General features: G+C 49.5%; 1 protein-coding gene across 1 annotated transcript in view; it reads right to left on the bottom strand.

Annotated features, from left to right (window-relative positions):
• Nucleotides 1-1,944, bottom strand: part of PRPF8 (pre-mRNA processing factor 8) — a 37,118-nt gene extending 35,174 nt beyond the window's left edge. Inside the window, exons 1-3 of the mRNA XM_015118186.3 lie at nucleotides 1,873-1,944; nucleotides 1,563-1,673; nucleotides 634-802 (exon numbers count right to left, since the gene is read on the bottom strand). Coding sequence (XP_014973672.1) covers nucleotides 634-802; nucleotides 1,563-1,662 — 269 coding nt within the window. The 5' untranslated portion in view covers nucleotides 1,663-1,673; nucleotides 1,873-1,944. The remainder of the gene's footprint in view (nucleotides 1-633; nucleotides 803-1,562; nucleotides 1,674-1,872) is intronic.
• Nucleotides 1,945-11,379: the final 9,435 nt, after the last annotated feature.

An 11,379-nucleotide genomic window follows, 5' to 3' on the forward strand; every position in this document is an offset into this window, starting at 1 on the left:
TATTCACCATACTTCACTATCACCAGTTGTCTCATGTCTGTCATGCCACTAGACTGCACACTGCAGAAAGGCGGAGATTGTTACCCTCTGCTCGCTACTATACCCCAAGCAGCCAGCACAGTTCTCAAACTATTTTTTGAAATAAACAAAACTTCCAGTTCATTACACGGCAAACGTTTTTGTGTCCAAATAGAGCAGGAATCTGCTAAGACATCTGTACCTGTACCCACCCAGTTTACAGCCACAGAAAAACAGCAGTAGGGATACCTCTGAAATTAAATACCCTAAACACAGAATTCAGGTCCCTGAGGAGTGACAGGCTGCCACTATGCACAGTCTCCCACTCTGGGCTTCAAACAGCTCAACGACAGGGATATCTTATAACAGCATCAACAGGACAAATTAAAGTCCCAGGCCCAGATCAGGAACAGAAGGGAAACAGACTGCGTAAGTGGAAGATGTAGAAATTATCAGAGACTCCTACTGGTTTTCTCCTTTCTCTTATATCCACCAAGATGAGCTGTCAAAGCAGCGTCCTGTTCCAAAATGACAGAGCATCTATCCAAGACTGTGGGACAGGGAAAAGGGAAAAGAACCAAATTCCAAATGAAGTTATTTCAGGATGTTCCTTACCCCAAGTAAACCCTTTTGTCATGGCGGAACTTTCTGTTGGTCATGTCTCCATGGTCTCGAATGATCTTCCTGACATGTTCCGGGGGCATGTCTTCCTTCTGGGCATCCACAAACCCAAACTTCCGCTTTTCTGCATAGCGCTTCGCCTGCAATTGCTGCCATTTTCGGGCTACAAAGGCACCTCAGTTTAAAGGACTGCACACCCTCAGCCTAATCCTCTTCACCTCTTGCCCTAGGGTAAGCTCCTGTCAGTGAGTGTGACAGAGGAGCAGGCATCCAGCAGGAAGCAACACTCCTTGCCAATTCCCTTACCACTTTACTATGTTTTTCCCTTCATCACATTTATTACTATCTGACTTTTTTTTTTTTTTTTTTGAGACGTTGTTTTGCTCTGTTACCCAGGTTGGAGGGCAATGGAGCGATCTCGGCTCACTACAACCTCCGCCTCCCGGGTTCAAGCCATTCTCCTGCCTCAGCCTCCCCAGTAGCTGGGATTATAGACACGCGCCACCACACACGACTAATTTTTGTATTTTTAGTAGAGATGGGGTTTCACAATGTTGGCCAGGCTGGTCTCGAACTCCTGACCTCAGGTGATCCGCCCGCCTGGGTCTCCCAAAGTGCTGGGATCACAGGTGTGAGCCACTGCGCCCGGCCTGACATTTTTATTACAGATCCTCAAGGTTTTGTTACTGTCTTTCTCTCCCGCTGTAATTTAAACCCCGTAAGGACAGGAATTTTGTCTCCATCACTACTGGATCAGCGCTTGCAGATAACACGCGCTTAAAATGACTTGATAAAAAGTTAAATGGGGCTAACAAGGGAGTTGTCACCTCGGGAGCTGCCCAAACGGGGAGGGTCCCCAGCCACCTGCGCGCGCGAACACCCGCCCCGCCTCCGGCTCGCGCGCCGCTCCACACTCGACTCACCTTTCTCCTGCAGCTTCTCCTCCGACATGTAGTCCGGTAGCGGGGCTAGAGGGCCGGGCACCGGGTTACCCGGCCCTCGGTAAGGAAATACTCCGGCCATACCCGGAGAATCTGGACAGCGGCGGGACAGAAAAATTCACTAACCACAGGCCCGGGCCCACAAGAAGCGCAGCAGAAAGGCGTCCGGGGACCCGGGCCTGCAATCCCGCCACACTGAGTGCATCCAGCCCCGCCCGGCCTAACCCCTTCGGTCACTCAGCCCGACCCGACCACGCCTCCCGCAGCCCGGCCTTAAACGCCTGCCACGCACCCCACAACCCCTCACACAGGGGGCCGCTTTCTCCGGAGCGCAATGGCGGCCAGTGTGCGTCCGCTCCGCGTTCCCAGCGCCGGAAAGTGCGCAACCCGACTTCAGCAGTTGATCCAATCGGCGCCGAGGTGCTCAGATGGATTGGTAAGATGGCCAATTAGAGTGGCACACTGCGCCGAGGAGGCGGGCCCACAGGCGGAAAGGCTTTGAATACAAGGGGGTGTGGTCGGGGAAGCCCCGCCTCCCACGTTTCCGAGGCTGTTCCTGAGGCCCCCGACAGACCTCAGTGTGTGATAGGCTCCCGGCGTCGCCCTGCGAGAGACCGAAGTCTGGAAGCTTTTAATAAATTTGCCAAGATTGCGCATTGTACGATGTCTGTTGTCATCAATGTATACGTGCAATGCAGTACTAGCTCCAGGACGGTCATTTGTTCATGCATTCATTCTTTTTTTTTTTTTTTTTTTTTTTTTTTTTTTTTTGAGACGGAGTCTCACTCTGTCGCCCAGGCTGGAGTGCAGTGGCCGGATCTCAGCTCACTGCAAGCTCCGCCTCCCGGGTTCACGCCATTCTCCTGCCTCAGCCTCCCAAGTAGCTGGGACTACAGGCGCCCGCCGCCTCGCCCGGCTAGTTTTTTGTATTTTTTAGTAGAGACGGGGTTTCACCGTGTTAGCCAGGATGGTCTCGATCTCCTGACCTCGTGATCCGCCCGTCTCGGCCTCCCAAAGTGCTGGGATTACAGGCTTGAGCCACCGCGCCCGGCCGCATTCATTCATTTAACCATTCTTTATTGAGTGCCCACTGTCTACCGAGGACGAGGGATAAAGCAGGAAAAAAGACAACCAGTAGGGTTCACAGGGGAGCAGAAAGAATCAAGCTCATTGGGGGGGGGGGGGGGCGGTAGCTCACGCCTGGAATCGCAGCCTTTTGGGAGGTTGAGGCGGGCGGATCGCTTAAGGCCAGGAGTCCAAGGCCAGCCTGGCCAACATGGTGAAACCGCGTCTCTACTAAAAGTACAAAAATTAGCTGGGCGTGGTGGCATGCACCTGTAGTTCCAGCTACTCGGGAGGCTGAGACAGGAGAATCGCTTGAACCCGGGAGGCGGAGGTTGCAGTGAGCCGAGATCGCGCCACTGAACTCCAGCCTGGGTTACAGAGCGAGACTCCGTCTCGGAAAAAACAAACAAACAAAAAGTCTGAAATTCCCACCAAGTTTATTGGGGAGGATGCAGAGGAATTGTAACCCATACAGCCCCTCAATCTAGTTGAGAATTTACAAATCAAAGTGAAATAATTAGAAAAAAAAATGCAAAGGATGTCAATGTGCTTTCAGAACGGTAAAAATTTTAAAACAATTCCTTTTGTTTTCTTTTTTAGACAGGGTCTCACTCTGTTGCCCAGACTGGAGTGCAATGGTGCGATCTCAGTTCACCACAACCTCCACCTCCCAGGCTCAAGCGATTTCCCTGCCTCAGCCTCCAGAGTAGCTGGATTACAGGCAGGTGCCACTACTGCTAGCTAAATTTTGTATTTTTAGTAGAGACAGCGTTTCACTATGTTGGCCAGGCTGGTCTCAAACTCCTGACCTCACGAAATCCTTCTGACTCGGCCCTCCCAAAGTGCCGGGATTACAGGCGTGAGCCACCATGCCCGGCCTAAAAACTATTTTTAATGCAATGGGGAGTTTGGGCAAGGGCTGGCTAAGTGACTTATCCAGGCATACATACTCAGCTAGTCTGTAGCACAGCCAGAATCAGAATCGAGGTCTTTGGTTTGGTTCAGGGCGCTTTCCTATACACTGTTTTGCCTCTTTCTTTATAGACAGGCCACAGAATGGAGAAATTTCAAGGTAGAAAGGTAGGAGTCGGCTGACGACTAAACATCCATCAAGTCAGATACATTGCCTCTGGAGTGATATTTATAAGTCAGGCTGTTTCCGTTTGAAAGGCAGACTTCTATTTGTCAAATATTGATTTCTGCACTCTTCAGGAATGCAGTAATTGTGGAGGGCAGAGGTGCATCTCAGCTTTCCTCTGTAGACATGAACATCACTTAGCTTGGTACTGTGGAACATATTCTGCTTTTTTCTTTTTCTTTTTTTTTTTTTTTTTTTTTTGAGACGGAGTCTCGCTCTGTGGCGCAGGCTGGAGTGCAGTGGCTGGATCTCAGCTCACTGCAAGCTCCGCCTCCCGGGTTTACGCCATTCTCCTGCCTCAGCCTCCCGAGTAGCTGGGACTACAGGCGCCTGCCACCTCGCCCGGCTAGTTTTTTGTACTTTTTAGTAGAGACGGGGTTTCACTGTGTTAGCCAGGATGGTCTCGATCTCCTGACCTCGTGATCCGCCCGTCTCGGCCTCCCAAAGTGCTGGGATTACAGGCTTGAGCCACCGCGCCCGGCCCATATTCTGCTTTTTTTTTTTTTGAGACGGAATCTGACTCTGTCGCCCAGACTGGAGTGCAGTGGCACGATCTCGGCTCTCTGCAACCTCCACCTCCCAGGTTCAAGTGATTCTCCTGCCTCAGCCTCCTGAGTAGCTGGGATTACAGGCACTTGCCACCATGCCCAGCTAATTTTTTGTATTTTTTACCATGTTAGCCAGGATGGTCTCCATCCCTTGACCTCATGATCTGCCCAGCTCGGCCTCCCAAAGTGCTGGGATTACAGGCGTGAGCCACTGCGCCCGGTTGGTAGTAAATACTGTCTTTGGCTGAAGCCTTGCCCCTTACTGTAGCCTGCCAATCTGTGCCCTTAAGAGGACTCCCTCATCTCCCAAACCTTCACTGGTTGGCATTGCTAATCCTGGGGACTGAGAGGCTGGCACGGAAGCTCTCTCTGCCCCAGATGCCAGGTCAGGGCATTGCTAGAAGAGGATAGAGAAGCCTGCAGCACTGGAGTACCACAAATTCCTGCTGCACTGACGCAGGCCAGTCCTGCTACCTATTCACTCGCTCCCCTTAGCAGCTTGTCCAAACATTGTTTTCTTCAAACTCCTGCCCTTCCTTCCCCAACCCCAACTGTGTGGAATCCAAATATTTCCACCTTAACAGCAAACAGGAGTGGGGTGCTGGGGAGATGGAGGAGATGGGGGAGGGAAACAGGGGAACTATCTAGGGCTGCTGCCGTAGTATTTCATTGAAATATATTGAATCTGGCCGGGCGCGGTGGTTCAAGCCTGTAATCCCAGCACTTTGGGAGGCCGAGAGGGGCGGATCACGAGGTCATGAGATCGAGACTATCCTGGCTAACACGGTGAAACCCCGTCTCTACTAAAAAATACAAAAAAAACTAGCCGGGCGTGGTGGCGGGCACCTGTAGTCCCAGCTACTTGGGAGGCTGAGGCAGGAGAATGGCGTAAACCCGGGAGGCGGAGCTTCCAGTGAGCTGAGATCACGCCACTGCACTCCAGCCTGGGAGACACAGCGAGACTCCGTCTCAAAAAAAAAAAAAAAAAGAAATATATTGAATCTAAAAATTCATATGAGGTCGGCTGCAGTGGGTTCACGCCATTCTCCTGCCTCAGCCTCCCGAGTAGCTGGGATTACAGGTGTCTGCCACCACACCCGTCTAATTTTTTGTATTTTTAGTAGAGACGGGGTTTCACTGTGTTAGCCAGGATGGTCTCAATCTCCTGACCTTGCAATCCGCCCGCCTTGGCCTCCCAAAGTGCTGGGATTACAGGCATGAGCCACCACGCCCAGCCTCCTGTCTCTATTTAAAAAAAAAAATTTATCTGGGTGTACTGATGCATGTCTGTAATCCCACCTACTCAGGAGGCTAAGGCAGGAGGATTGCCTGAGCCCAAGAGTCAGGAGTTGGAGGCTGCAGTGAGCTATGATTGCACCACTGTACTCCAGCCTGGGTGACAGGGTGAGACCCTGTCTCAAAACATATAAACAAAAACAAAAGATAAGATGAATCTCTGTTGTGTGAGGTTAAATGGGATAATGTATACAAGGTGCCTGATGGCCAGGTGTAGTGGCTCACACCTGTAATCCCAGCACTTTGTGAGGCCAAGTAAGGCGAATCACAAGGTCAGGAGTTCGAGACCAGCCTGGTCAACATGGTGAAACCCTGTCTCTACTGAAAACACAAAAAATTAGCCGGGCATAGCTGGGCACAGTGGCTCACGCTGTAATTCCAGCACTTTGGGAGGCTGAGGCGGGTGGATCACGAGGTCAGGAGATCGAGACCATCCTGTTTAACACAGTGAAACCCCATCTCTACTAAAAATACAAAAAATTAGCCGGGCGTGGTGGCAGACACCTGTAGTCCCAGCTACTTGGGAGGGTGAGGCCAGAGAATGGTGTGAACCCGGGAGGCGGAGCTTGCAGTGAGCTGAGATTGCGCCACTGCACTCCAGCCTGGGTGACAGAGCAAGATTCCTCTCAAAAAAAAAAAAAAAAAAATTAGCTGGGCATGGGTGGGTGCCTGTAATCCCAGCTACTTGGGAGACTGAGGCAGGAGAATCGCTTGAAACAGTAAGGCAGAGGTTGCAGTGAGCTGAGATTGTGCCACTGCACTTCAGCCTCAGGGACAAGATGCGAGACTCCGTCTCATAAATAAATAAATAAATAAATAAATAAATGGTGCCTGACAAATGTTCAGCCAGGGATGCTCCTAAATAAACATTTCATCTCAACACAAGAGCTCCTCTCAAAAGAGTAACTTCCCTTATGTAGCTTCTTGCAAAATGAGGACTTCTAATTTGCAGCCCAACAAAATCCAGATTTTATGTGATAAAATTTTGGCAGTTCAGTTATGAAGTTTTCTGTTTAATTTTCTTGTTGATTGAGGATTAATTTGGCTACAAGATTCTTTTGGTTTCAACCTTTGGCACTGAAAATCATTCTAAACTCTCTGAATCCGACTGGATGTAATGGCTCACGCCTGTAATCCCAACATTTTGGGAGGCCAAGGTGGGCGGATCACTTGAGGTCAGCAGTTCAAGACCAGCCAGGCCAACACAGTGAAACCCTGTCTCTACTAAAAATACAAAACTTAGCCAGGTGTGGTGGCACATGCCTGTAGTCCCAGCTACTCGGAAGGCTGAGGCAGGAGCATCTCTTGAACTTGGGAGGTGGAGGCTGCAGCGAGCTGAGATCGACCCACCGCACTCTACCCTGGGTGAAAGAGTGACAGCTTGTCTCAAAAAACAAAACAAAACAAAAAAAAACCAAAACAGCCAGGTGCGGTGGCTCACACCTGTAATCCCAGCACTCTGGGAGGCTGAGGAGGACAGATCACAAGGTCAGGAAATCAAGACCATCCTGGCTAACATGGTAAAACCCATCTCTACCAAAAATACAAAAAATTAGCCGGGCATGGTGGCGGGCACCTGTAGTCCCAGCTACTCGGGAGGCTGAGGCAGGAGAACTATGTGAACCTGGGAGGCGGAGCTTGCAGTGAGCCAAGATCACACCACTACACTCCAGCCTGGGCAACAGACGGCGACTCTGTCTCAAAAAAACAAAACAAAACAAACAAAAACAACAACAAACAAAAAAAACCACAACAACAAAAAACACCTGTCTGAATCCACTCTCTTGCTCTAAGTTCATTCTACTGAATACATTGTGTTTGCTTATTTATTTATTTATGTATTTTTATTTTAGAGAAAGGGTCTTGTTCTGTCACCCAGGCTGGAATGCAGTGGCCCGATTATGGCTCACTGCAGCCTTGACCACCGAGGTTCAAGTGATCATATCACTTCAGCCTCCAAAATAGCTGGTACTATAGGCTTGTGCTACCACACCTGGCTAATTTTAAAAGAAATTTTGTAAAGATGAGGTTTTGCTATGTTACCCAGGCCAGTCTTGACCTCCTGGGCCCAAGCCTCAGCCTCCCTGGAATTAGAGGAATGAACCACCTCGCCTGACCCTGGATTTGCTTTTTTTTTTTTTTTGAGACACAGTCTTGCTCTGTTGCCCAGGCTAGAGTGCAGTGGCATGATCTCAGCTCACTGTAACCTCCATCTTCTGAGTTCAAATGATTCTCCTGCCTCAGCCTCCCAAGTAGCTGGCATTACAGGCGCCTGCCACCATGCCCAGCTAATTTTTGTATTTTTAGTAGAGATGGGGTTTTGCCATGTTGGCCAGGCTGGTCTCGAACTCCTGACCTCAAGTGATCCGCCAGCCTCAGCCTCCCACAGTGCTGGGATTACAGGCATGAGCCACTGAGCCCAGCCAGGATTTGCTTTTTGATTGTAGAGGGTATCAGGACACGTCAGGATGGAAACCTTCCCAAGGCAAAGCCTCCACAATCTAGCATTGAATTGTAAATCAGGACACCATTGGGGCCAAAAAGTAACTCCAAGTAACCAGGCTCATAAGAGATTGATGCAATTAATGCAATTACTTGCATAGCAATTTATTAATTTATAATCAGGGTAGTGTTTCAAGGCCATAAAATATCAATGTATCCCATCCAGAAAAACCCCTTCCCTCTCCTGGAGGACAAAGAAATCATTAGCAAGTCGCTTGGTAGGCGTGGAGTCTGTCTTGAGGACCATTTTCCTGGGCCACGGTGAGGTCTGACAAAGCACCATTCTGCTAGCCAGCCTCCTACCAAATGTAGCATCTGGCAACCTCTGCATTTTTTTTTTTTAACCTCTGCATTTTGGAACTTCCTTTTCTTAGGGTCTTAATTGACCATTCTTCTTTGATTGACATCATTTTTATGTAGCCCACACTCCAATTCTCTGCCTACTTACTCCATTGTGATCACAAATCCAGTCCTGCCTTGCTCACGTTTCACTGGTAGGAATCTGTGTGTGGTCCTAAATTCTTCCAGCCTGCCCCAGCTGGGAGCTCATCTCACTCTTCCTGTATGGGCTTGACTAGTTAATCCGCAGAAACAGCCATGTTTCCCTAATGGTCAAGTTCTTGGGCGCCCTTTGTAGATACTACCAAGTATTACCAAGAGGGACACTCGCTCAAACCATCACAAATGGATACCAGTGGCCAAAGAAAAGGTGTATGACTTAGAATCAGTTCATATCAACCTCAACACGTATTTAAAGAATAGATTCCTCACATGAGTTTGTCACATTTATTTTTCTTTAAAAACTCAAGGCAGGCCGGGCGCGGTGGCTCAAGCCTGTAATCCCGGCACTTTGGGAGGCCAAGGCGGGCGGATCACAAGGTCAGGAGATCAAGACCATCCTGGCTAACAAGGTGAAACCCCGTCTCTACTAAAAAAATACAAAAAATTGGCGTGGCAAAACAGGTGTGGTGTCAGGCGCCTGTAGTCCCAGCTACTCGGGAGGCTGAGGCAGAAGAATGGTGTGAACCCAGGAGGCGGAGCTTGCAGTGAGCTGAGATCACACCACTGCACTCCAGCCTGGGCGGCAGAATGAGATTCCAACCAAAAAAAAAAAAACTCAAGGCAGGTAACATTTTTGTTCATCAAGGCATTCAGTTAAGATGGCAAATTGAGTTTTGTAGATATTACTTTTTTTTTTACTTAAAAATTTTTTTTTGACCGGCATGTTGGCTTACACCTATAACCCCAGTAGTTTGGGAGCCCAAGGCAGGCGGATCACCTGAGGTCAGGAGTTTGAGACCAGCCTGGCCAATATGGTGAAACCCCGTCTCTACTAAAAATACAAAAACTGGCCAGGTGTGGTGATGGGTACGTATAATCCCAGCTCCTAGGGAGGCTGAGGCAGGAGAATCGCTTGAGTCCACGAGACAGACTTTGCAGTGAGCCAGGATGTGCCACTGCATTCCAGCCTGGGCGACAAGAATGAAACTCTGTCTCAAAAAAAAAATAAAAAGGAAAAGAAAGAAAAAAGAAAGTAACCTTTTTTTTTTTTTGTAGAGAGGAGGTCTCAGTATGTTGCCCAGACTGGACTTGAACTCCTCAGCTCAATCACTCCTCCTACCTCGGCCTCCCAATGTGCTGGGATTACAGGCATGAGCCACCATGTCCAGCCAGCAAAGATATGACTTCTAAAAGTACAGACTCTGACAAAATTCTACATTGTTTCTCTAGCTCACTACCTATACCTTCGCCTCTTAGGTTTTTATCTAATTACATTTAAATGCTCTGCTCTTATTTTCTGCTTGTGTTTAGCTCCTTCCAACTGTGTTTTCCTCAGTCTTGAGTCGTTATTTTCATCCTTTGCGCCTGTTTTTACGACTCTATGATGGAGACTTCTCACAATCCCTCTCATTTTTTTTTTTCACACCTGGTATTTCTTTTTCTTCTCTCTTCATCTCTAGGTTCCTGCCTCTTCTTTGTTCTTCCTTTGGATATTCAATTTTTTTTTTTTTGACATGGAGTCTCACTCTGTCACCCCTGCTAGAGTGCAATGGCACAATCTCGGCTCACAACAACCTCGGCCTCCCAGGTTCAAACGATTCTCCTGCCTCAGCCTCCTGAGTAGCTGGGATTACAGGCACCTGCCACCACGCCCGGCTAATTTTTGTACTTTTAGTAGAGACGAGGTTTCACTATGTTGGCCAGGCTGGTCTCGAACTCCTGACCTCAGGTGATCCGCCCGCCTCAGCCTCCCAAAGTGCTGGGATGACAGGCGTGAGCCACCATGCCCAGCCTGGATACTTATTTTTATTTATTTATTTATTTATTTGAGACGGAGTCTCGCTCTGTCGCCCAGGCTGGAGTGCAGTGGCCAGATCTCAGCTCACTGCAAGCTCCGCCTCCCGGGTTCCCGCCATTCTCCTGCCTCAGCCTCCCGAGTAGCTGGGACTACAGGCGCCGCCACCACCCCCGGCTAGTTTTTTGTATATTTTTAGTAGAGACGGGGTTTCACCATGTTAGCCAGGATGGTCTCGATCTCCTGACTTCGTGATCCGCCCGTCTCGGCCTCCCAAAGTGCTGGGATTACAGGCTTGGGCCACCGTGCCCGGCTGGCCTGGATATTTAAATCATTCTGCGCCCTCCTCCTTTTTTTTCTCTCTGTGATTCTCTTTGTCAGCTCCTTTGCTTATATTTGCATCTCAGTTGACACCCCTGATTTTGACTCGTCCTTACCTTCCTACCAGTCTCTGCTGACCGGTTACTGTCAGCCTGTGTCATTAGGTTTGCATTGCAGCTGTTTGTCCTTTGTCTTTCTGCCTGCCTCCAAGTCCCCGTATCTCCTGGTCTCTTCCGTCGGTGAATCTTCCCACTGACTGCCTCCTCCGCCTTCTGCTCTTCCGCTTCTCAGCTCCCCGGACTCATCCCCCCTCTTCTCTGTGCCCACCTCTCCTCTTGCTCTTCTGATCTCTCTATCTGCCAGTATTTCCTCCATCGCTCCTGAGCCTGGGTGTTCCTCCTTGTCACTCACTCTATTTCCTTTATTTTCTTTTGAGACGGAGTCTCGCTCTGTCGCCCAGGCTGGAGTGCAGTGGCCGGATCTCAGCTCACTGCAAGCTCCGCCTCCCGGGTTTACGCCATTCTCCTGCCTCAGCCTCCTGAGTAGCTGGGACTACAGGCGCCCGCCACCTCGCCCGGCTAATTTTTTATATTTTTGTAAAGACTGGGTCTCACCGTGTTAGCCAGGATAGTC

Source organism: Macaca mulatta, chromosome 16 (genome assembly GCF_049350105.2).
Source record: "Macaca mulatta isolate MMU2019108-1 chromosome 16, T2T-MMU8v2.0, whole genome shotgun sequence".
NCBI lineage: Eukaryota > Metazoa > Chordata > Mammalia > Primates > Cercopithecidae > Macaca > Macaca mulatta.